This window comes from Miniopterus natalensis, chromosome 4, assembly GCF_054644295.1.
Source record: "Miniopterus natalensis isolate mMinNat1 chromosome 4, mMinNat1.hap1, whole genome shotgun sequence".
Taxonomy (NCBI): domain Eukaryota; kingdom Metazoa; phylum Chordata; class Mammalia; order Chiroptera; family Miniopteridae; genus Miniopterus; species Miniopterus natalensis.
The window spans coordinates 39,258,167-39,280,114 of record NC_142084.1 but is presented as its reverse complement, the minus strand read 5'-3'; the positions used below and the strand labels follow the sequence as shown (position 1 = coordinate 39,280,114).

The 21,948-nt window shown below is 36.2% G+C and overlaps 1 protein-coding gene across 3 annotated transcripts in view; it reads left to right on the top strand.

Annotated features, from left to right (window-relative positions):
• ANAPC10 (anaphase promoting complex subunit 10) overlaps positions 1-13,515 on the top strand; it is a 49,705-nt gene extending 36,190 nt beyond the window's left edge. For all 3 annotated transcript variants that reach the window (XM_016206922.2, XM_016206921.2, XM_016206920.2), the window contains exon 5: positions 8,455-13,515. In XM_016206922.2, coding sequence (XP_016062408.1) covers positions 8,455-8,685 — 231 coding nt within the window. In that variant the 3' untranslated portion in view covers positions 8,686-13,515. The remainder of the gene's footprint in view (positions 1-8,454) is intronic.
• Positions 13,516-21,948: the final 8,433 nt, after the last annotated feature.

The following is a 21,948-nucleotide window of genomic DNA, read 5'->3' as shown; positions in this document are numbered from 1 at the left end:
TCCACAGGGTGGGGTGGCTGATTGTTATCAGTCTCTTAACCAGCCTTAGGCTTTAGAAACTCCTTAGGGTAGGGCAGGAGGTTTTCCAGCAGGGTGGGGCATTTGCTTCCCTCCCAGGCAAAAGCAGCAAAATGTCTGCCTAAGAAAGATTTCCTGTGCAGTATGGGGGAATGACTCAGCACAGGAATCCAAAGGGGTATCCTCTGAGTTCTATCTCTGGAGCCCACAACCCTAGATTCACCTCACACAGCTCCAGTTCACTCTTCCCTCCCTCTGCTGGAGCCCAAGGTGAGTGGCTGCACAGAAAACTTTGTGTGTTGACTCTTTAAGAGGGTGGCTGCATTTCCAGCAGTCTCTCCCTGGCCAACAGAAACCCAGCTGCTTTTCACAGCTAGATGTTATGTGGGCACCTTTCTCAATCCTGGTGCTCTTGGCCTGGAGTTTAGGCCCCAGAGCCCTCAGTGGGAACCCCCCACAGCTGAGATAGCCCTCCAGAACTTCAGCTGCTGCCTGTGGGAGCCCAGCCAGCCCTCTTGCGCCTCTGCACTTTCTACCAGTCTCTATGTGGTCTCTACTTTTCCTCCTTGGTTATGTGGGTGCTCTCCAGCTCGTCTTTAGTTGCAGTTGATCATTCAGGTTGGTTTTTTTATATTTTAGTTGTAATTCCAGTTTGGTCCTGGGAGAATGTCAGTGTAGCTTCCTCTCAGTCTGCCGCCATCTTTAATCTCCCTTGGTAATGTTTTTATAGGCTATAAAAGCACCCACTAGTATGCTTTTCTATGTAATCTCATGAAATTGGAGAGTTTTAGCTACACATAACTATTGGATATACATTTATATTTTTTGAGTTGATAAAGATCCAAGAGCATGGGCTTTGGAGTCATCTTACTGGGGTTTGAGTTTCTTCTTTGCATTCTAACTGTGAACCTTGGAAAGTTGGCTTCTCTGTTGGCCTCACATTTCTTGTGTATAAAATGAAGGTGAAAATACGTACTTCATTTTACTTCAGCCCTGCAACAGCAAAATCAGTACGTGTAAAACCCTTAATGCCTGGCAAAGAGTGAGTGTTCCAAACATGTTAGCTATTGTTAACTATGATTATTTCATAGAAAAGGAAAAAATCATAAAGCCAGACACTTGAATGGAGTTAGCCTTAATTAATGGATGTCTCCTTCATCCACTCCTAAATAATTCCCATTACCTTTCTTTCCAGTCCCCATCAGAGCTCCACATCTCCTTAAAATGTATTTAGGTTTATATTGCAGTTAGAACCCTGCTTTTTATTCATTATCTCCATGGAATTGTGATATCCTTGCAGTAGAAATTTTTAGATACCTCTTAATCAAAAGTATCTGTTGATTTTGTCACTTGTTCCTCATAAGTCTTGCCTTAGTTTTTTAAGAGTTCTTTTGAAGGCAGTTTGATTGTGAAAAGATTTTTTAAAAAGCTTTATTGCTATGCTGAACATTTTTTAAAAAAGGTAATTGGGTTTACATGTTTCCTTCTGCTTCTACTGGACTTTTTAAATAAGCAATTATTTACTTAGTGGTCAAATGATTTATATAAAAAGCATTTTATAATAATTTTCTGGGATCTTAAATTCCTCATTCCCCCATCTATTTTTCAGTGGTTTATAATCTAGTGGTAGGCCATCAAACAGCCTGTTTCCTTAGATATATTACTGACATGTGTATCTGTAACCTCTCCTTGTTTTGAGAATTTATTTACTATTAAGATTTATGGTGATAGAATGACAGTGTACTTTTACTCATGCGTATGAAAAGTCTAAATTTGTATATATTTGCATAAAATTTTCTCATAGCTACTCTACATACAAATTCTGTTTCATTTTGTTCTAGGATAAAACAAATTAATGTCAAATGTAAAGGAAATATACATTTATTTATTTTAGAGTTCATTTAGTAGCAATCATAATTTACCTGGAATATCAAGTACTTGGGAAAAGCTAAACCTCATTTTTAGCATGAGAAGTTCTGCAAGTGTGTGCTGGAGTTTCTGCAATTGTTTCTTTTGTGTACTTTGCGCTCCCTCCTCCTCAAAGTCCATAAAACACACATATACAGTTTATATGTGTATATAACTTTTTAATGTAAGAAATAGAACTTTATGAGCAGCCAAGAAGCTGGGAGTATATATCCTCTTCCCTTCTCTGTCACAGTCCTTTCGCTACCCTTTAGAGGTAACCACTGCCCTAATTTTTTGTGATAATTTCCTTGGTTTTTTAAAAATAGTTTTATCACCTTTTTAAGTTTAATTTTTAAAGTGTAAGTGTATTTTTACTATAGTAAAACATGTACATAGGTTAACAGTCTGAAAGGACTGCAATAGTATTTATAACAATAGCACTTCTCTCCCTATTCAATATCCCCATCCTGCTTCTTGGGACCAATCCTCTTAGTTATTTTAGCCTTATGTCCTTTCATATTTCTCAATAACATATGTAAACAGATATCTGTAATAGATGCCTACAATTCTAAATAAAGTGTGTGTACATATCTATATTTAAAGACATGATCTAATGATATCTTACTGTGAAACATCAAGACTTAGCTCTATAATCTCAGTTTTCCCCAATATACTTTCCTTCTCTTCATCTTCCTAGTATAGTTTTTGGTGGTATTTGCTGAAATCATTATGCATTTTTTTCATTATTATAACCACATAAATATTATTTATACCTGATTTATGTCTATGCTTAAATTTCCTTTTTAGACCTAATTTTATTTTTCTGGAATTAATAGTTGCCTTATTTTTTCCTTAATTTAAAAAATGTTATTAGTTATCAATATATCCCTAAATTCTCTGACAGATCTATAAAATACCTCTTGAAACAGTCACATATACTCTTAGCTTCACAATTTTTTTTCTTTTTTAAAATATGTTTCTATTGATAGTTTAGAGAGAGAGGAAGGAAGAGAGGTAGAGAGAAACATTGATCAGTTGCCTCCAATACACACCCTGACTGGGGACTGAACCCACAACCTGGGCATATGCCCTGACCGGGAATTGAACTGGTGACGTTTTGGTGCACCGGAAAACACTCAACCAACTGAGCCACACTGGCCAGGGTTTGGCTCCACATTTTTTTCTTGGAAACATCCTTTCTCAACCTCCTGCTCAGCTACTGTGTCAGTGGAAGTTCAATCAGAGAAGCAGAGAACTAGGGGGTGGGGGGTGGGGGGTGGGGTGTGTGTGTGTGTGTGTGTGTGTGTGTGTGTGTGTGTGTGTGTGTACACACAACATATATGTGTGTAGGGGATGGGTGGGAGTATGTAATAAGGGATTTGTTACAGGGATTTTACCTTGCACAAGTAGGAGTTGCTCAAATAAATCTGTAAAGATGTTTTCATGTCTGATGCCGGAGCTTGAAGTCCACAGGCCTGGCTGCTGCCCCACGACAGCGAGGTGAGCCAGAATAGAATGACAACGTGTATGATCGACAAGGGTTCCTACATTAGCTTGAGTGTGCAAAACAAAATGGCTGCTACTTCACCTCTGCCCTTCAAATCTTGCATGAAAATATTTCATGTCCCATTTCACTAGAAACATGCGAGGAAGGGAATCCTGGGAAATGTAGTTTAGGCTAGGCCAAGGTGACACATTACAAAGCTACCATAGATGGCCATGAGAAGGTTCCTCTCAAAACTGACCCATAGGAGTAACTGACCCCAGCTGCTCTCTGAAATCCATCACCACAGTTAGTGCCAAGACCATGCCTTCCACAGCCTTCCTCCAGCCAGTGAGTGAGCATAGCAGCGGTACCAAACCAAAGCTCATTCCTGGGGACTCTAGAGGCTTCTGACAGGCAGCCTGGGCTCCAGGAGTTCCTGAGAGCCTTGCTGAACTTCCTGTAGAACTGCATTGCGTTCTAACATCATCCACCCAACCTTCCTTCCTTTCCTGGCTTCTTTGTCTGGGCTCAGACCTGCATCACTGTCTGAGAACTCTTCCAGCTTTCCCTGGCTCCCTCCCCCTTTTCTCTCAAAGACATTTCCCCTAGTACATATCTGGTGCACCTATTCATGTCTTGGTTTCTGTTTCTCAGAGGACCTGGACTAAAGCTGTCTTCTTAAGATATCCCTTCAACATTATTCTGGGAATTTACTTTACCTTTTCTTCAGTGGATCCCTTGTTTTCTGGATCCCAGGTCTTCATCTTTTTTAATTTACTCCATTTTTTGTTGGAATGCATACTCCACATGGGAGGTAAAATTGTTGAAGCCTTGCATGACTGAAAACTTCATTTTAATCTTACCCTCGAGGGATGATTTGGCTGGGTATGGAATTCTAGCTTGGAAGTAATTTTTCATCATTTTTAAGCACATTCTCCATTGCCTCATAGTTTTCAGTGTAAATGTTGAGGAATACTTGATTTTTGATGCTTTGCATGTGACCTATTTTTCTCTGTAGAAGCTTTTATAATCTCTTTATCCTTGATGTTTAGAAAGTTCATGATGCTATGCCATGCTTGTGTGTGTGTGTGTGTGTTTGTGTGTGTGTGTGTGTGTGTGTGTGTGTGTGTGTGTGTGCTGGGTGCTCAGTGAATCTCATCAGTGAGGAGATACCTGACTTTCAGTTCTAGGAAGTGTTCTTATATTCTTTCATATTTTTCTTCTCTGTTCTCTCTTCCTGACTTAACATTTGTTAGCTGTGATACCTTCTTCATTGAGCCACTGGATTTCTTATTTTCTATCTCTTGTTTTCTTATTTTTCCAAGGAATTCATTCAATTTTAGTTAATTAAAAATTTTTTTTGCATATACATACACGACAGGTGACCCATTTCAAATGAAATACAGTTGATATCTCTTTACCATCTCTTGATCTTTGGAATATTTTCAGAATTAGTTTCCTTCATAGTATAAATTTGTTTTTGCATTATTTCAGATAATTAGGTGAAAGACCATTCAAGATAAGGCTGGAAAGGCAAGCAGGGATGAATGAGCATTAGCGCTACAGCTATGCTGTTCTGTTGCTGGTTCCTTCAGAGGTTGCCTCTTTAAAAGGAAATATAAAAATTTAAATCACCAGCATATATCCACTTGAGGTACCTGAAGTCATGGATCTGGATACAGTTATATAGTACAATTTCAAGTATCCTATTGCCTTAGCATTAATAAGTCTTAACTTCATTAATCTGTAAATTCATCTGTCTTTACTGAATTACCAGTTATTTTTCTGTCATTGACAACATTCTCTTACTATCTTTAGTAAACCATGTCATATATTTTTGTATACAAAACTATGTTTAAACTACAATATTATATAAAGCTTTAAAAGCATTAACATTTAAAATACAAATAGATCTTGGTCAGGCACATTATTAGATGAAGGAAATCCAGAATACAGTAATAAGCTGTATTAAAGAACTGTTCTTAGAGGGAATTGATTTGGCAAAAGGGGGCGGGGCATGGAGATCACAGGTGACTTTGACAAAATGGTTTCAGTGGTGGGGACAAAATTCAGATTGGAATGGGATAGAGATAACTAGCAGGTGAAAAATTTAAAAAAAAGAACAAAAAACTTTTCAAGTGAGTGAATATATGGAGAAAGGAGCCAAAAAGGGGAGATGACAGAAAGAGCAAAAAGGAATACAGAAAAAAATTCTATCTTAGTGGTGATGGAATTTTCACTTATTGAGGTTCAAACCAGAAATGGGAAGAAAAAAGAATTGTTTTGGCAAAATTTTGCCTTTCATTAATTTTCTGTTTAAAAATAAAAAAATATTTTTTTGCTTAAAATATATTAATCTTTGAAACATTTACAAAAATTAAATTTATATATACTATATGTACTTGAGTTTTTAAAAATCTATGAAATAAATTTAAATATGGCGGTATCAGAATAATAACTTTTCAGAAATGATTCTGAGAATGTAAAACGGTACAATAGACGTGAAGTAGACACATGAGTTTGGTGTTTATGACTTCCAGGCAGTATAGTTGATGGTGAAACCATTTGAGAGATGTTAACAGTTATATATACTTTGTAATGTACTTTTAGTGACTGAAATCAATAAACTTTATGATATGTTATGAATAAATAGTTTATTAATTGTATTTATTGAATAATTTACTACATTTATAATTCTGTATATATCATGCCAAGAGTTATATATGCTATAAAATCTTAATACAGCTTTTTGCACACTGAAGCATTTAAAATATAAGTACTCTAAAAATAACATTGTATATGTCAAATAATGGTTAAATTTGTCAAAAACATTATGTTAGTAAGGAGCTGAATTTAGAATCTTGGTTTCACTTCTTGTTCATCATTGAGATTTATTATTGTTCATTTACTTGGAGAATAGATTATTTCAACCAGAAGGGATTTCTCCCTCCCCTAAACTCCCATGAATATCTATTACAGTAGTTTCCTATTTCTGCTGTAACCAATTACTGCACACTCAGTCACTTAAAACAACATAAATTTATTATCTTACAGTTTGGAAGTGAGAAGTCTAAAATGGGCCTAATGGATTAAATTCAAGGTGTCAGCAAGGTACATTCTTTTCAGGAGATTCTTGGGGAGAACTGTTTCTTGCCTTTTACAGCTTGTAGAGGCTACCCACATTCCGTGGATTGTGGTTGCATCACCTCCAGCATTTACTTCTGTCATCACATTTGCTCTTTCTCTCCTGCCTGCTTCTTATAAGGACCCGTCCTCTTACAAGGACATTGGGCCCACCCAGGTAATCCAGGATAATCTTTCCAACCCAAGATCTTTACCTTAATAACATCTGCAGAGTCCCTTTTGCCATGTAAGTTAACATATTCACAGGTTTAGGGGAATGTTGTGGACATGTGGACATCTGCCTACTACATCTTTTTTCTTTCATTTAGACTCATTGTCAGAGCTGGAAGGGACATTGGGTGATAACTTGTCCAGTCCCTTTTCTTTATACATGATGAGACTGAATGAAGCCAGAGAGGATGTTTGTCGGCCTCTAAGCTTTTTTTTTTTTTTTTTTTTAGGGTTTGGAACAGGCTTTAGATTCATGCTTTGTATTGCTTAACTATACTTAGAATACTACCTTGATCATTTTAAGTGCTCAGTAACTATTTGTGGGTTTCTATTAGTGATAGAAACCAAGTGTGTCTGGTTTCTGATGCACTCATTTTGAGTTAGTGTTAATGGAAGTTTATAAAATGTCACTGACCAAAATACCATGGGGTAGAGATTCAATTCTTCTTTCCTTTTTTTTTTTTTTGAGATTCAATTTTTCTTATATTTTATAGTTAAAAGGAAGAAATCATTTAGTCTTAATCACCAACTACCATTTTGAAGATTACAGTTCTCTTACCCCATCTCTACCTACTCTCTTTCTTTAAAAGCAAAGATAGGAAGAGAAAGTATGAAAAAGAAAGAAAGGAAAAGAAGAAAGAAAAACATAAAGAAAAAAGAAGGAAAGTTAGGGAGGAAAGCAAAATTAGATATAGTGGCATTTATTTAACTGTTTGTCTAGAGGAACTCGTGGAGCCCTGGTTTACAGTCTTTGACACTCATTGCCGTTTGACTGTGTTGATAAGATAAACCTATATTTTTTGTGATGCATGTAGTTTATTTGTGTCCCATAATTAAGATAATTTAAAAATCAGTATTTGTATTTTAAATACTACTTTATAACCATAAGAAAACTTTTAGAGACTTTGGTTTACTTTTTGACTTATGATTTTCCTTTCTTTGTAAAGTAAGGACAGTTTGGACTCTTATTTAAAATAAAATTAAAAATTTTTTAAATTATCTGACATTTCATATTGAAAAACATTGAAAAATCTAGATTTTAGGTTTAGATCATCATGTAGACTAGATTAAATCACTTACTATTCCCAAGAAAGAAAGCTTTGTTTGATGCTTATTTAATGACTGATTTTGTTTTGTTAATATTCTTCTAATTTATATAGAATCTGATTGCTGTATGAGTTTGGGTGTATTAGGCATATTTCTTGAAATAAAATGTATCAAAAGCATGTTAGTTTCTTTTCCTGCTTGTATCAGCATGGTCTTCCATTGGATGTATACATTTATACATGTTTAATTCTAACGATAAGACTGCCTGCTAAGACGGTACATGTAATGCGCTTAGCAACTGTAGAAATAGACCATGGTAAAAGTGTCTTTTAACTGGTAATGGTTATTATCATGCTGTCATTCTCTTAGTGAGCAAGAGGTTAATTTTAAGTCAACTTTATTTTTTCATTCTATTTTTAAAAGATTTGTAATTTTTCAGTTACAGTTGACATACAATATTATATTAGTTTTAGGTGTACAACATAGTGGTTAGACATTTGTATAACTTACAGTGTGATCACCCTGATAAGTCTAGTACCCATCTGACACCATTCACAGATAAGTCAACTTTAGAATATATTCATTATAATAAATTATATTTATTGGGTGAAAACCTAATCTGACTTTTCTTTTCCTGGCAGCAACTTGAATTGGTGGAACCAAGTGGCTGGATTCACGTTCCCTTAACTGATAATCATAAGAAGCCAACTCGCACATTCATGATACAGATTGCTGTTCTAGCCAATCACCAAAATGGAAGAGACACCCACATGAGACAAATTAAAATATATACACCAGTGGAAGAGAGCTCCATTGGTAAATTTCCTAGATGTACAACTATTGATTTTATGATGTATCGTTCAATAAGGTGACCTGCAAACAGAACAGAAGTCATTAAACATATCTTTGTTTTCCCTGGTCAGTAAATATTATATCTGGTATCTTTATTGAAAAATCCTCAGTTATTTTACAGTTTTTGTATGCATTGAAAAGTATTTTATTGTAGCTTTAAAAAATAAGTTTTGGGTCATACTACCTTTATTTTTTTTAACATATAATAATACTCACATATTTTATATTATTAAAAATGAATTTGATCCTTGTCAAGGGCATGTACCTGGGTTGCAGGTTCGATCCCTGGCCCCGTTTGGGGCATGTGTGGGAGGCAACCAGTCGTGTTTCTCTTACATCGATATTTCTCTTTCTCTCTCCTCCCCTTCACTCTCTCTAAAAAAAAAAGGAAAAAAAATATCTTTGGGGTAGGATTAACAACAACAACAAAAAAATGAATTTGAGCCCTGGCCGGGTGCCTCAGTTGATTGGAGCATCAGCCCCTTCACCAAAAGGTGTCGAGTTCAATTTCCGGTCTGGGCTCAGGCGGGAGGCAGCCTATCAGTGTTTCTCATATCGATGTTTCTCTCTCTCCCTCTCCTTCCCTCCCTCTCTCTCTCTCCCCCTCCCCTCTTCCTCTCTCTAAAGTTAACTTAAAAAACTCTTTTTTTTAATGAATTTGAAGCCAATCATTACATTTTTCCTTATACCAAACAAAAACCGGTTGAACTGAAAATTTTAGGATATACATAATTTTTTACTAACCAGGTGATTATTTCATATAATGATCATGCATTAGAGTAAAGATTTACTTCATGTTTGAGAACAAACCCATGCTTTATCAATAGACATTTAATAAGCCAAAATTATTCCTTTTATTTTTTTTAATACAGAGGAAGCTTATTCTTTTCATACTGGGCCTTTTTAAAAACAGTGTCAAAATAAGCTTAACATTAGGTGTCTGATGAGAACCATTCTAATTTGGGAATATAGTTAATTGTGTCATAATTACTTTCATGAAGTACTTGTAACCTTAGAGTTTTCTATATCCTGATACTATGTCAGAGACTGCCAGCATAATCTGCTGTTTATCCTAATACTAGTGCTGCTATAGAAGAGTTAGTTTCAAATTTGTGTCTCGACACTGAAGCATTTCTGAGAGATAAAAAATTTTTTTAAATGTATGAAAGTATTCTTTATATATAAAAAGATATTAGAGTAGCTTAAATGTGTGTTCTTCCCATGGTTTAAAATGAGTAAATATGATTCTGCATTCTTTTTTTCCCTATATGTATTACTTTTGGGGAAGGTGTTTATTTAGCCACAGAACTTCCCTAGATTGGTCCTTGTTTGGGAAAAATTCTTTGGTAGTTCTTGCATTCCTGAAGAGATTGAAGTCTTAAATAGTAAAGTTTAAAAAATAATTGTGTGTTTGCCTTATCCTGGTAGAGAGTACTAATTTACATGGATATTGTAAATGTTTTACTTTTTCACTCCGCGGAATATCTGCTGTTCTTTCTATGAGTTTTACAGAGTTTTTGTCATGTACATTTTGTTGTCTTTGAAGAAATGTGGTAGGTGATCTATAGTCACCAAATAGTCCATAACCAAAACTCATTTGGAATCAGCAAATTAATTCCAGTTTAGATGTGGGATGCTGGAAAGGGCAGAAGAGGGAATTAAAGGAAAATGCATGGATAGAAATTAAAAGCAAAGGAGAGAATCAAGGAAATTAGAATAGCAGTATACACTAGGTACTGTACTAGATGTTTTGCATTATTTAGTCTGATAAGGAAAGCATTCATGTAAACAATAGGGGCTTAGTCTAACAGACAGAGAAATCTAATAAAATATACAGAAGGATTTATTAGTAATAATGTTACTACTTGCTAACTGCTTTTTAAAAATCTGCTTAAAAGAAAAAAGCAGGGGAATCAAAAGGGAGGAAGACCAATTATCATTTACATGATCCACTCTGTTATCTCCTACTACTAATAGTTGGCTAAGAATCTCCTAGCAGGGATTAAGAATCCTCCTAGGAGGGATTAAGAAGACTGTTGAGAAAATCAGTATATTTTCTACTTCTACTTCCTTTCTCTATTTTTTACTTGCCAGCTGGCTGACCACCTTATTAGGCATGGGAAAACTTGGTACCTGAGATAATTATGAGGATTACTGAAAGTACAGATAGACTATGTATTATAATAACAAAGCATAATTATCTAAAGCAGTTGCATTTCTCTTAAAAGTACAGATTATATATGTGACAAAGGATTTGTATCTAGAATAAAGAACTCTTACAACTCAACAGTAAGAAAACAATCCAAAGTAACCAAAAGGTTTAAACAGTTACTTCACCAATGAAGACTTGTGACTTGTAAATGAGCATATGAAAAGATGCTGAACTTCGTTGGACATTAGTGAAATGCAGATTAAAACCATAATGAGATACCATTTCACAGTCACTAAAATGGCTGCAATTAAAAAGATCGCAAGAAGTTAGCAAAGGTATGGAGGAACTGGGCCTCACACTGCTCGTGAGGCTGTAATTAATGCATAACCACTTTGGAAAAGTTTGGTAATTTCTTTTAAAAAGTTAAACATGCACCTAATTTTGTGACCTGGCCATTCCACTCCTAGGTATTTACCCAAGAGAAAAGAAAGCATATGTTTATACAAAGATTTGCACATGAATGTTCATAGTAGCTTTAGTTGTAATATCTCAAAACTGTAAACAACACAAATATTGATTAACAGTATAATATAAACATTGTGGTATATCCATACAGTGGGATACTACTGAGCAATAAAAATGAACAAACAATACATGCAACAGCATGGATAAATTTCTTACTGTACAGGATTTGAGAATCAAAAACAAAGATTAAAAAGCCATTTTAACAGTCAATAAAACAACAACAAATTCACTGATTCAATTTAATGAGTATACATTTTTGAGTATTAAACTCTGCAGTTATAAGGTTTAAATGATTAAATTTTACATGTAATCTAAGTATAAAACACTTTTAAAATCAGTTTATTAGCTTAGGAAGTATTGTCACAAGAAACTGCATAAAACTGGAATTTTAAAACACAGCAGTCCATTGAACTCTAATAAATAGGCAGCTCTTAAACTAATAGATACTGGGCGTTGAATTAAATCTAATAAGGAAACCAAGGTAAATCTGATGTGGATCTTGCTTTCCAGTTGCTTACAACCTACTAGGGGAAATAATAGTCCTGTAAACAACCAAATCAGAAATTAGAGTGATAATATCTCGAATTGATGAATTCGGGAGTGTAGAGGAGAAGAGAGAATTGACTTCCTGTCCAGGAAATTAGAGGTGAAGCTAAATAAGACATTGTGGAGGAGGTGGAATTTTGGAAAGAACAACTGTAGTAATATCAGCTAGTTATTCACTTTCCAAGCCTATTCTTGAATCCAGACTCTCATTGTTTATATTTAAGTTAATTTGTAACAGATGATTTGTGTGTTCAGAATCAAGTGACATTTTACTCTTATTTGAAAGATTCCAATGATTAAAACATGGACAAATCTTGAAAAATAATTTTAGACACAATGCCTTCTGGTCTTTTAGCCATTATGACTACTAGTTTAGTACAGATTAATACACAACAGTATAAACTTAATGAGTCTAAAATTTTGTGAGTTGCCCTGGCTGGGTGGCTCAGTTGGTTGGAGCATTTTCCCATACACCAAAAGGTTGCGGGTTTGATCCCGGTCAGAGCAAGTAAGAGGTAACCAGTCGATGTTTCTCACATTGGGGGTTCATATTCTCTCTTGTTCTCTCCCTCTCTTCCTCTCTGTCTTCCCCTCTCCTTTCCCCTCCCTCTCTCTCTAAAATAAAGAAAATCATATCCTCGGGTGATGATTAAAAAATAAATAAATAGTCCGGCCGGTGTGCCTCAGTGATCGACCCGTGAACCAGGAGGCCACGGTTCGATTACCACTGGGCCACAGGGCATATGCCTGGCTAGGGGCTCCATCCCTAGTAGGGAGCATGCAGGAGATGCGACCGTAGATTCTCTTTCATCATTAATGTTTTTATCTCTCTCTCCCTCTCCCATCCTCTCTCTGAAATCAATTAAAAATAAAATGTGATTCAAATACAAATATTTGATGTGTTTCTAGTGTTTTAGAAAATTGTTACTCCTCTAAACTTCTTAAAATGTTGGTTTAGTGTATTATTTTTTATTGAATTCTTGGTTATTATTTCATCATTTACCTTTCTAAAATGATAAAGTTTGCAAAATATGCCCTGGCCGGTGTGATTCAGTTGGTCGAGCATCGTCCCATGCACCATAAGATCTCCTGTTTGATTCCCAGTCAGGGTACTTACCCAGGTTTTGGATTCTGTCACTGGTCAAGGTGCATACAGGAGGCAACCAATTGATGTTTCTCACATCAATGTCTCTCTCTCTCTCCCTGCCCCTTTCTCTCTCTCGAAAGTCAATAAAAACATTTAAATTAAAATAAAATAAATTAAATTTGCAAAATATGTTACATTAAAGCATTAGGGAAAATAATACTTTATAGTTGTGATTATATGTGAACACATTTGCTTTGTGCATCTTGTAATCCAAGCTTATCTTCTTTTGCCTACATTGTTCTGTTAGTCCCCACTTCTGTGGCTTTCTAGAGCAGTGATTTTCAACCAGTGTGCCACGTCAGACACAATGGCATGCCGCAAGATTTTTAAAACATGCAAACCTGCACTGATCTCTTTTCCCTTAGATTGTCAAATTAAAAAGAATGACAACAGCCAACACAACAATAGCCATCTGGTATGAATGAATCTAAATTATGCCTATTTTTGCCCGGCCAGGCATGGTTCAGCGATTGAGCATCAATCTATGATCCAGGAAATCGCAGTTCGATTCCCAGTCAGGGCACATGCCTAGGATGGGGGCTTGACCCCCAGTTGGGGGCGTGCAGGAGGCAGCTGATCAATGACTCTCTCATCATTGGTGTTTCTATCTCTCCCTCTTCCTTCCTCTATGAAATCAATAAAGGTATATTTTAAAAAAAATTATGCCTATTTTTTTTGTCAGATTGGCATGCCACTGATTTTAGTAATTAGTTTACATGTGCCGTGAGATGAAGAAGGTTGAAAATGACTGTTCTAGAGTGTGGTGTTTGGAAATGTTTGCTGGGAAAGCTGTGTACCAGCCTTCTGATGGTCTGCCATTTAATTTCGTCTGTTTCTGTGCAGTGGTGTCCAGAAATCCTTAGAGGAAGATGAAGAAATCCTCAGGGATTAGTTTATTAATTATCCATGATAATGATTTATTATATTAACAGGACAAATCTGAAGGCTAATTAATTAGACTTCCCCAACTATAAATCTAAGAAAATGTCTATAATCAGTGGCAATTTTATATGAAAAGTTAAAATTATTTTTTAGTACTATTAACTAATCTATTTTTCAATTTTATCTGAAAGTACCTTTCCTTTCCTTTTTTTTTTTTTTTTACAGCTAATCCCACCACCTTTGTCTTCTCTTGTCCTTCCTGGTAATAGAAGCAACTTGTTATTTTGCGAACATAAGCAAAATTACAAGTGGACCGATTTTATGAAACCTTTTTCTAAGTGAATTTTTGTTTCAGAAAATGGTATTCCACATCATTTATAATGGAAACTCTAGCATTTACCATGGCAGCCCTTTTAATTACTGCCTTTGTGGCCATCAGCTTTCCATTGATGCAGTTCGATGATCACCATAAGATGTTCTACTAGGCATTTGCTTTTCCGATGCTGAGAGAAAATTACAATTCTCCCCCTGTGGTCCTGGAAATAACTCCCCAAGCTGTTTTTATAGACTTTATTCTGAGACTAGCTCTCCTCTTTACCCTGGCATTCATCTGTAGCTGGCCATCCAGATTTTAACAGATCATTTCCTGTTATTACTACAGCAGTATCAAAATACTGATCACTCACCAAGAAGCAAAGTATCCAAAAGACTGGAGCAGAGAGTTCAGCCAGCTGTTTGTTTTCAACTGTTAAAATTTATAAGAATCACATGTTAGGTGGATATGAAGACAAATGGAATCGAGGGTAGCCTCAGTAAAAGAATGAGGATGATCCTTCCAACTATGTTGTACTCAGGTGTCTACCAGAAACAAAGCAAAGGAGTTTTACTATTTATTTTTAAATAGTGCTTATTTTTAAGGTAGTGTTCAGTGATTAATAGGATATTTAAGGAACCTACTCTTCAGAAGTTGTTTCTGTTTTTTTGTCTGAGCTGTTTAGAAAAAAATCTTTTCTTGAAATTGTCAGTTGTTTAACTGATTTAATTTGGTGAAATTTTGACTCATCTTTGTATACTCAGGAGCCCCAAGTCCTGCAGATTCCACATTAATTAGCACTTTTAGTTTCACCGGATTCACATCATTCTAGGCCAATGGCAAGAAGCTCCCAGATGGACCATTGGTCGTTAGTTTATGCTAAAATAAAAATATCCAAACTGTTTCATTATATAACTTTCAGGAAATGTATATACGAATTCCACATTACCTATATAAATTTACCAAATATGTGAACCCAGAGTGCTTTGGCATCTCTTCAAAGCTATACCTCTTCCCTGCCTCTTTTATCACCTTTTTAAAAATTATTATTCTCAGACTTTTTGCTCTAGCCAAGCAAATATGCTTGTCTGTTTTATGCACACTCCACTCTCATTCTTATTTTTACTCTTTTATATGTAACATCTAATGGCCTTTAACCTTGTCACTATATTCTACTAATTGATACCACTTTCCTGAGCAGAAACTAGCTCAAAAGTCACTCCCCTGAATGCCTATACTTAGCTGATTTTAATCCTGTATATTTTTGTTCCTTCTTTTATTCTAAATCCCCTCAGCATTTATGTAATCTGCCAGTACTATATTAACATATGAATGTTATTCTGTGCCTAGTGCAAACTCTTGAAGACAAGGAATTAGTCTTATTTATCTTCTGTATTTGCATTATCACAATTCCCAACATAATAGGCATGAGTAAATATGCATTGTTTCTATAAGCTCTTGCACTGACATACTTTCACATCTTGTATCTCATTTTCAGAACATCACTGTGTCGGTCACATTTAGCTATGAATGACAGAAACCCCTACCACAATGACAAATAAGTTTTTATTAAAAGGTTTGGAGATCCATGGTTGCTTCATTTCCCCAGCAGCTTAATAACAGGCTTTCTGAGAAATTTTAGGTCATTCTCTCATGGTCAAAAGATAGTTGCTGCCCTAGCCAGTTTGGCTCAATGGTTAGAGTGTCAGCCCTCCGATTGCAGGGTCCCGGGTTTGATTCCGGCCAAGGGCATGTACCTCGGTTGCAGGCTCGATCCCCAGCCTCCACTGGGGCAAGTGCGGAAGGCAGCCCATCGATGTGTCTCTCTCACATCGATGTCTCTCTCTCTCTCCTCCCCCCACTCTCTGAAAAGCAATGGAAAAAATATCCTCGGGTAGGATTAAACAAAGGTAGTTGCTGTAGTTCCCGCTATGCCGTTGGCGCTGGAGGGAGAAGGGGGATGCCTAGCACATCCTCCTGCAGCAGAAAGGGGAGATTTTCCCAGAATTCCTCAGCGTACGTACCTCATTGGTCAGAACCGGTCACGTGGACGTCTCGACCTGAAAGGGAGGTAAGTTTGTCTGGAAAAGCAGGGAGTAGATTGTTGACTTAGGCAAATACTGTTTTAAAAAAATTTTTTTTAATTGATTTAGAGAGATCAATTTGCTGTTCCACTTCCTGATGCACTCATTGGTTGATTCTTGTATGTGCCCTGACTGGAGATTGAACCCTCAATCTTGGTGTATGGGGACGAAGCTCTAACCATCTGAGCTACCGGCCAGGGCGCAAATACTGTTTTCTAGGGCTAAACACATGGTCCTTCTGCAAACATGCAAAAAATTTTAAGAACCCACTCTTTTCTATGCACGGAAGAAGGAAGAATAGGTATTAGGTAGACAGTAGACAATCGCTGCCACACACAGCCTTTCTAAGCCTCAGCACCCTCATCTGGAAACCAGAAGTACTAACACTGTAGCAGCACACCTCAGAGGGAACAGGAGGTAATGAACTAAGCACTAGCCCAGTGCCTGGCCAAGAGCAAGTATCCAATATAGAGTAACTGGTATTCTACTTATGATTTTGTCTTCAGTTCGTGCAGTTTGATCCGAGAAATCCTTGGGGGAGAAATGGCTGTTGTGCCTTCTTCTGTCAAGAATCTGGAACACTAATGCATGCATGGCAACCCTGGGAGCCCTTTCCAGCATGTGTATTCTATCATCTACACTAACACCTCACTGTAATAGCGATCACGTGGGATCTTACCACACAAAACAGAAGCAATTTCTAAATTCTGAAAATTCTGTTGCAAGGAATGGGAGCCAGATTAACTACATTGTTTTCCCTTTCGAGCCCATGCAAAATATCAAAACTCCATTTCTTGCATTTTTCAATATTACCAAAAAAAAGAAGAGAGATACCTGATAAAACTTTGTAATGCTGCAAGCTGGCCTGGATGCTGAGCACCCCTTTAAGTTCTCGAAGACACACCGTGATTCCCCGGAGCAGGAAGCAAGCATCATACCCTTCTTACCATATCTAACTAGTTCCCAGCCATTCTGTTAGACCCGCTCTCACTCCGGGTTCTAGTGCCGAGTCCCTTAGCTGCTGGTAGCTACTTCTTGTTTCTGCCCTCTCTTAGTACTTTGAGGTTTCATGATAAGCACTGCTTTTCTAGCTGCAAACCTGTCTCTCAATGTTGTTCTCTCAGGCCACTTTGGATACGTTTTCTCTATTTTGATCAACTGAGTTGAAGTCCCTATTCTAGATTATCTCTAGTAACATAAGATAACGTAACCAATCATGTTGGTAACACTGTGCCAATAAAGAAAGGTAAATACAGTTGGGCACATGATGTTCGCTAAGGCTGGAAAGCATGCGATGCCTTTGATAAAGATTTACTTAGGGAATAATCCACAATGTCATTTTTTAATTGTTAAGGATACTTAATTGCTCATCCCCATCAAATAAAAAAGATGTTTACAATGCTGTGATTAATTGTATTATATAGAGTTCCCAGGAGAAAAATACTACCTCTTTTCTAAACAATCAACATGTACTATGAGATGCCTTAAATCCTGTGTGGGATGCAAATAAGTAGAAATCATGTTTCCTGTTCAGAAAGAATTTACAGTCTAGCTGATGATGCCTAGGGACACACAGACACACTCACACATTTTCCATGTAAGACAGTACTGAGCCAAATGTGATAGGTGGCATTTTAGTAAAGGCAGAGGTCACCAATGCCCAGGGTAGTCAGTAAGGTTCTTATGGGAGAGAGAGAAATTTCAGGTAAGTAGGGTATCTGAAGAGGCCTTCCTAGGCTCATGTTGAGGAAGAGTGAAGATGAAAGCCAAAATATCACCTCCTTTCTTGATAAAAACATAGGTTGACAGATGCGTTTTTAAGTCCTAGCTAATTTGGGCTTCTAACAGCAAATCCCTAAGATTCATGTCATAGCTGGTCCCACTAAATGGGGCAGGAAGCTTCCCAGGAAAGGAGGATGGAACTGAGCCATATAGTCTCACTTATTCGTCTTATGTTCTCCAGTGAGATGTTCATCTCATTAGGGATGGAGCACAGGGGAGGGGAGAGGCTCCGGGGAAAGGAATTGAGCTTCCTTCTGGCTGGGAATCCTCAGGGGTGGGGAAGAAGTTTTCCTATGTTTACACTCTGCTTCCAGAACAAAGAGCAGGTTTAAATAGAGAGAGGTGAGATGGGAGGGCATTGCAGGCATGGAAAAGTGTACAGATTTGTGGAGGAGTGAGAAGGCTATATTCACACTGCAGTACAGCAGGGTGTTAAACACGAGTAACATGTAACATTCTTAAGTTACAGGATGGACAAAAGGTAGGTTAGGGTTGGGTGGGTTGGAAGTTAATTAATATTTCCCTGTTATGTGTAGGGTAACTGTAGTCTTATGCCCATGCCCTTATATAATTCTTCTATTTAAGGCTGTATTAAAACTTTGGAGGATTTAAGAGGCAATATGAGTAGCCTAACACCCACCATTATAAATTTTAAAGGAGACTATGGGATAAAAGCAATACTTTTTGAAACAATAATTTTATATAAGTCAAAATATTTAGTGAATATTTGTAATATATAAGTATCTAAGATTAGACCATGTAGAAGGCTATCAGAAGGTTGCCTGGGATAAAAAAGTTGGGTGGAAATCTCTGTTTTTCCAAAAGGGCATTCCTTAGAGTATGATGCTGGTGGGATCATAGAAATATCCACCCAATTTGGTTCCATTGTTCCAGGTTTCCTCCTTCCATTCCAGAGATTTAGATAATAAATGGAATTCTTAGAAAAATCCACTTGTAAGCAAGACTATCAGAAATCATATACAGTTCCAAATAAGGCTCTCAAGTGGCCATTACAAAAATATTTGAGTTCTTGGAATATGGCATGCTGTGTTTTTAAACAAAATCATCATTAGTAGGAACACAGCTTGATTCCTTTGGGTCCAGTCTGGGCCTGTCTTACATCTAGTTACTTTTGGATTCAAAATAAGAAAGTTTTTTTTTTTTTTTAAACTGAAGAAGTCTTTGAAACAGTATTATTCATACTATAATCCCTTTTAAAGATAATGTCAACCGAAGCATGAAATATCCTAGTGATACGAAGAAATAGTGTAGGGTAAGCACAGTTTCTTGTTCTAATAAACACCATTTTGCAAATACTCTTTGTGTAGCTAGTGAATGTGATAAGAGGAAATATTATTTTAATGGAAAGTTCTGAATGTGAAAATTGTTCTCTATTATTTGCCAGCTAAGAAGAAGTAACTCAGTAGCATAGAAATTACAGGAGCACCCGAGTCCTATCTACTGTAATCTTTGGCCAATTTTGTCAGCCTTTTTCCTTCTTAAGTGTGTGTATGTCCATGTGAAGCATAATGTATATACAGTAAATTACACCAAGCACCGTCTCAATGAATTACGTCAGAGTGGACATCCGTGTACATGCCAAAGACTAGAACACCTCAGTACCCTAGAAGCCTTTTTCATCTCCCATCTAAACCAGTATTCCCCTCCTCCTCTGCAGCAGTAGCTTCCACTCAGAGTTAAATGGTGTGACTAAGTTTCACCCATGTTTAATGCATACATTATGTACATATGTGCATACAAATGTATAATGTATTTTCCTTTGTATCTGTTTTACTCAGCATGATTTTTGTAATATGTATCCATGTTACTGCATGTAGCTATAGTTTGTTCATTTTTACTATTGTATACATAGTATTCCATTGTAGGAACATACCATCATTTTTTCGTCCTACTGTTGTTGGTTATTGGAATTTCAGTTTGAGGATATTACAAAGAATGCTGTTATGAAATTCTAGTACCAATCTTTTGACTCATATTACATGTGCATTTCTGTTAGAGATGTACATAGAAGCCAAACACCTCGCTCAAGGGATATATGTGTGCTCCTTTTTGTAGATAATGCCAGATCACTCTCCAAAGTGGATGTACCCATTCATGCTTCAACTGCAGGATTTAAGAGTGGCTGCTGCTCCAAATACTCACCAGTCTTTAGTATTGCTGCTCTTTTAAATTTCATCCATTTTGATGAGTATAGTGTTATCTTATTGTAGCTTAAATTTTCCTGTTCTTAGTAACTAATGAGTTCAAGCCACTTTTCATATTTTATTGGCAATTTGGATATCCATGAAGTATTGTCTATAGCCTTTTGGTCATTTGAAGAATTTGTCTTTATTTTTCATACTGATTTGTAAAAGTGCTTCATATATTATGGCTATAAACCTTTTGACAGTGATACGTATTATAACCCACTGTATGGCTTGCCTTTTCATTCTCTTAAAGATGGGAATTTTTTTTAATAAACAGAAATTCTTATTTTTTAATATAAACCAATTTATTAATCTTTTACATGATCTTTAGTGTTTCTTGTCTGCTGAAATCTTTTTCATCCTGAACATTATGAAAATATTCTCTTATAAAAGTTTTATTTGCTTTGTGGTACAAATTGTAGATCTGCAATCCACCTGAGATGATAGGAACTACATTTCATTTTTTTCCTTCCCTGTCTGGATATTCAATTTACCCATTTGTTGAAGACCGTCTTTGCTCAGTGCTCTGCAATGCCCCTTTGTTTCACATCAAGCACCCCTGTGTGTGTGGTATGTTTCTGAGCTCCCTGCCCTATTTGGTTTGTCTGTTCTTGCATCAGGACCACACTGTCTTTATTTGTAATATGTTTTGACATCAGGTAGATCAAGTTCTCCCAGCTTGTTCTCTTCAAAGAGTATCTCAACTGCTTTTAGCCTTTTTTATTACTATATACGTTTTAAATTCAGCTGATCAGGTTATACACACACATACACAGCAAATAGAATTTTTATTGGGGTTGCTTTGAATCTATAGATCGAGATGAGAACTGACTCTTTTGCAGTATGGAGTCTCCTGATTTGCAGAAGACTCCATGTAGTTGAGTCTTTAATGTCTTTCAATAATGTTTTGTAGTTTTCTAGGGAGACATCCTGTACATCTTTTGTAGATTTATTCCTAAGAATATGAGATCTTTGATGCTATTATAAATGATACATTTTAAAAAGTTTGTTTTGTTAGTTGAAATAAAATAGATTTTTGTATCTTTATTTTATATCCAGAAACTTTCTAACTTTCCTCTTAATTAGAATAATTTTTTTTGTAGATTCTTTTGGATTTCTTACATCTCTAAATGGGTGACTATTTTATGTCTTTTCTTTTCCTTTTACCTTTTGTTTGCTTTCTTTCCGCATTGAATTAGCTACACCCTACAGGAATGTATTATATAGATATCTGAGATGTTAAATAGAACATCGAGAGCAGTCATTCTTATCTTGTGTCTGATCCCAATTTCACTATTTTGTATGATATTAACTGACATCATACAGAGGGCAAACCCTTAACAGAACTAATGCTAGTCCCTTCTATTTCTAGTTTACCGAAATTCTTTGTTTTTAAATCATGAGTGAATAGTGAGTATATAAAATGTTTTTCTTGCATCTATTGAAATAACCATATGATTTTCTTCTTCATTTGTTTATTTTGGTTAATTTTTGAATGTTAAATCAACCATCATTCCTGGGACAAATCTAATTTGGTTATAGGCATTATCTTTTTTTTTTTTTTTAATGAATTATTGAGTTTGGTTTGCTAAAAGTTAGTTGAGGAATTTTTCATCTGTGTGCACCGTATGGTTTTTGCATCATG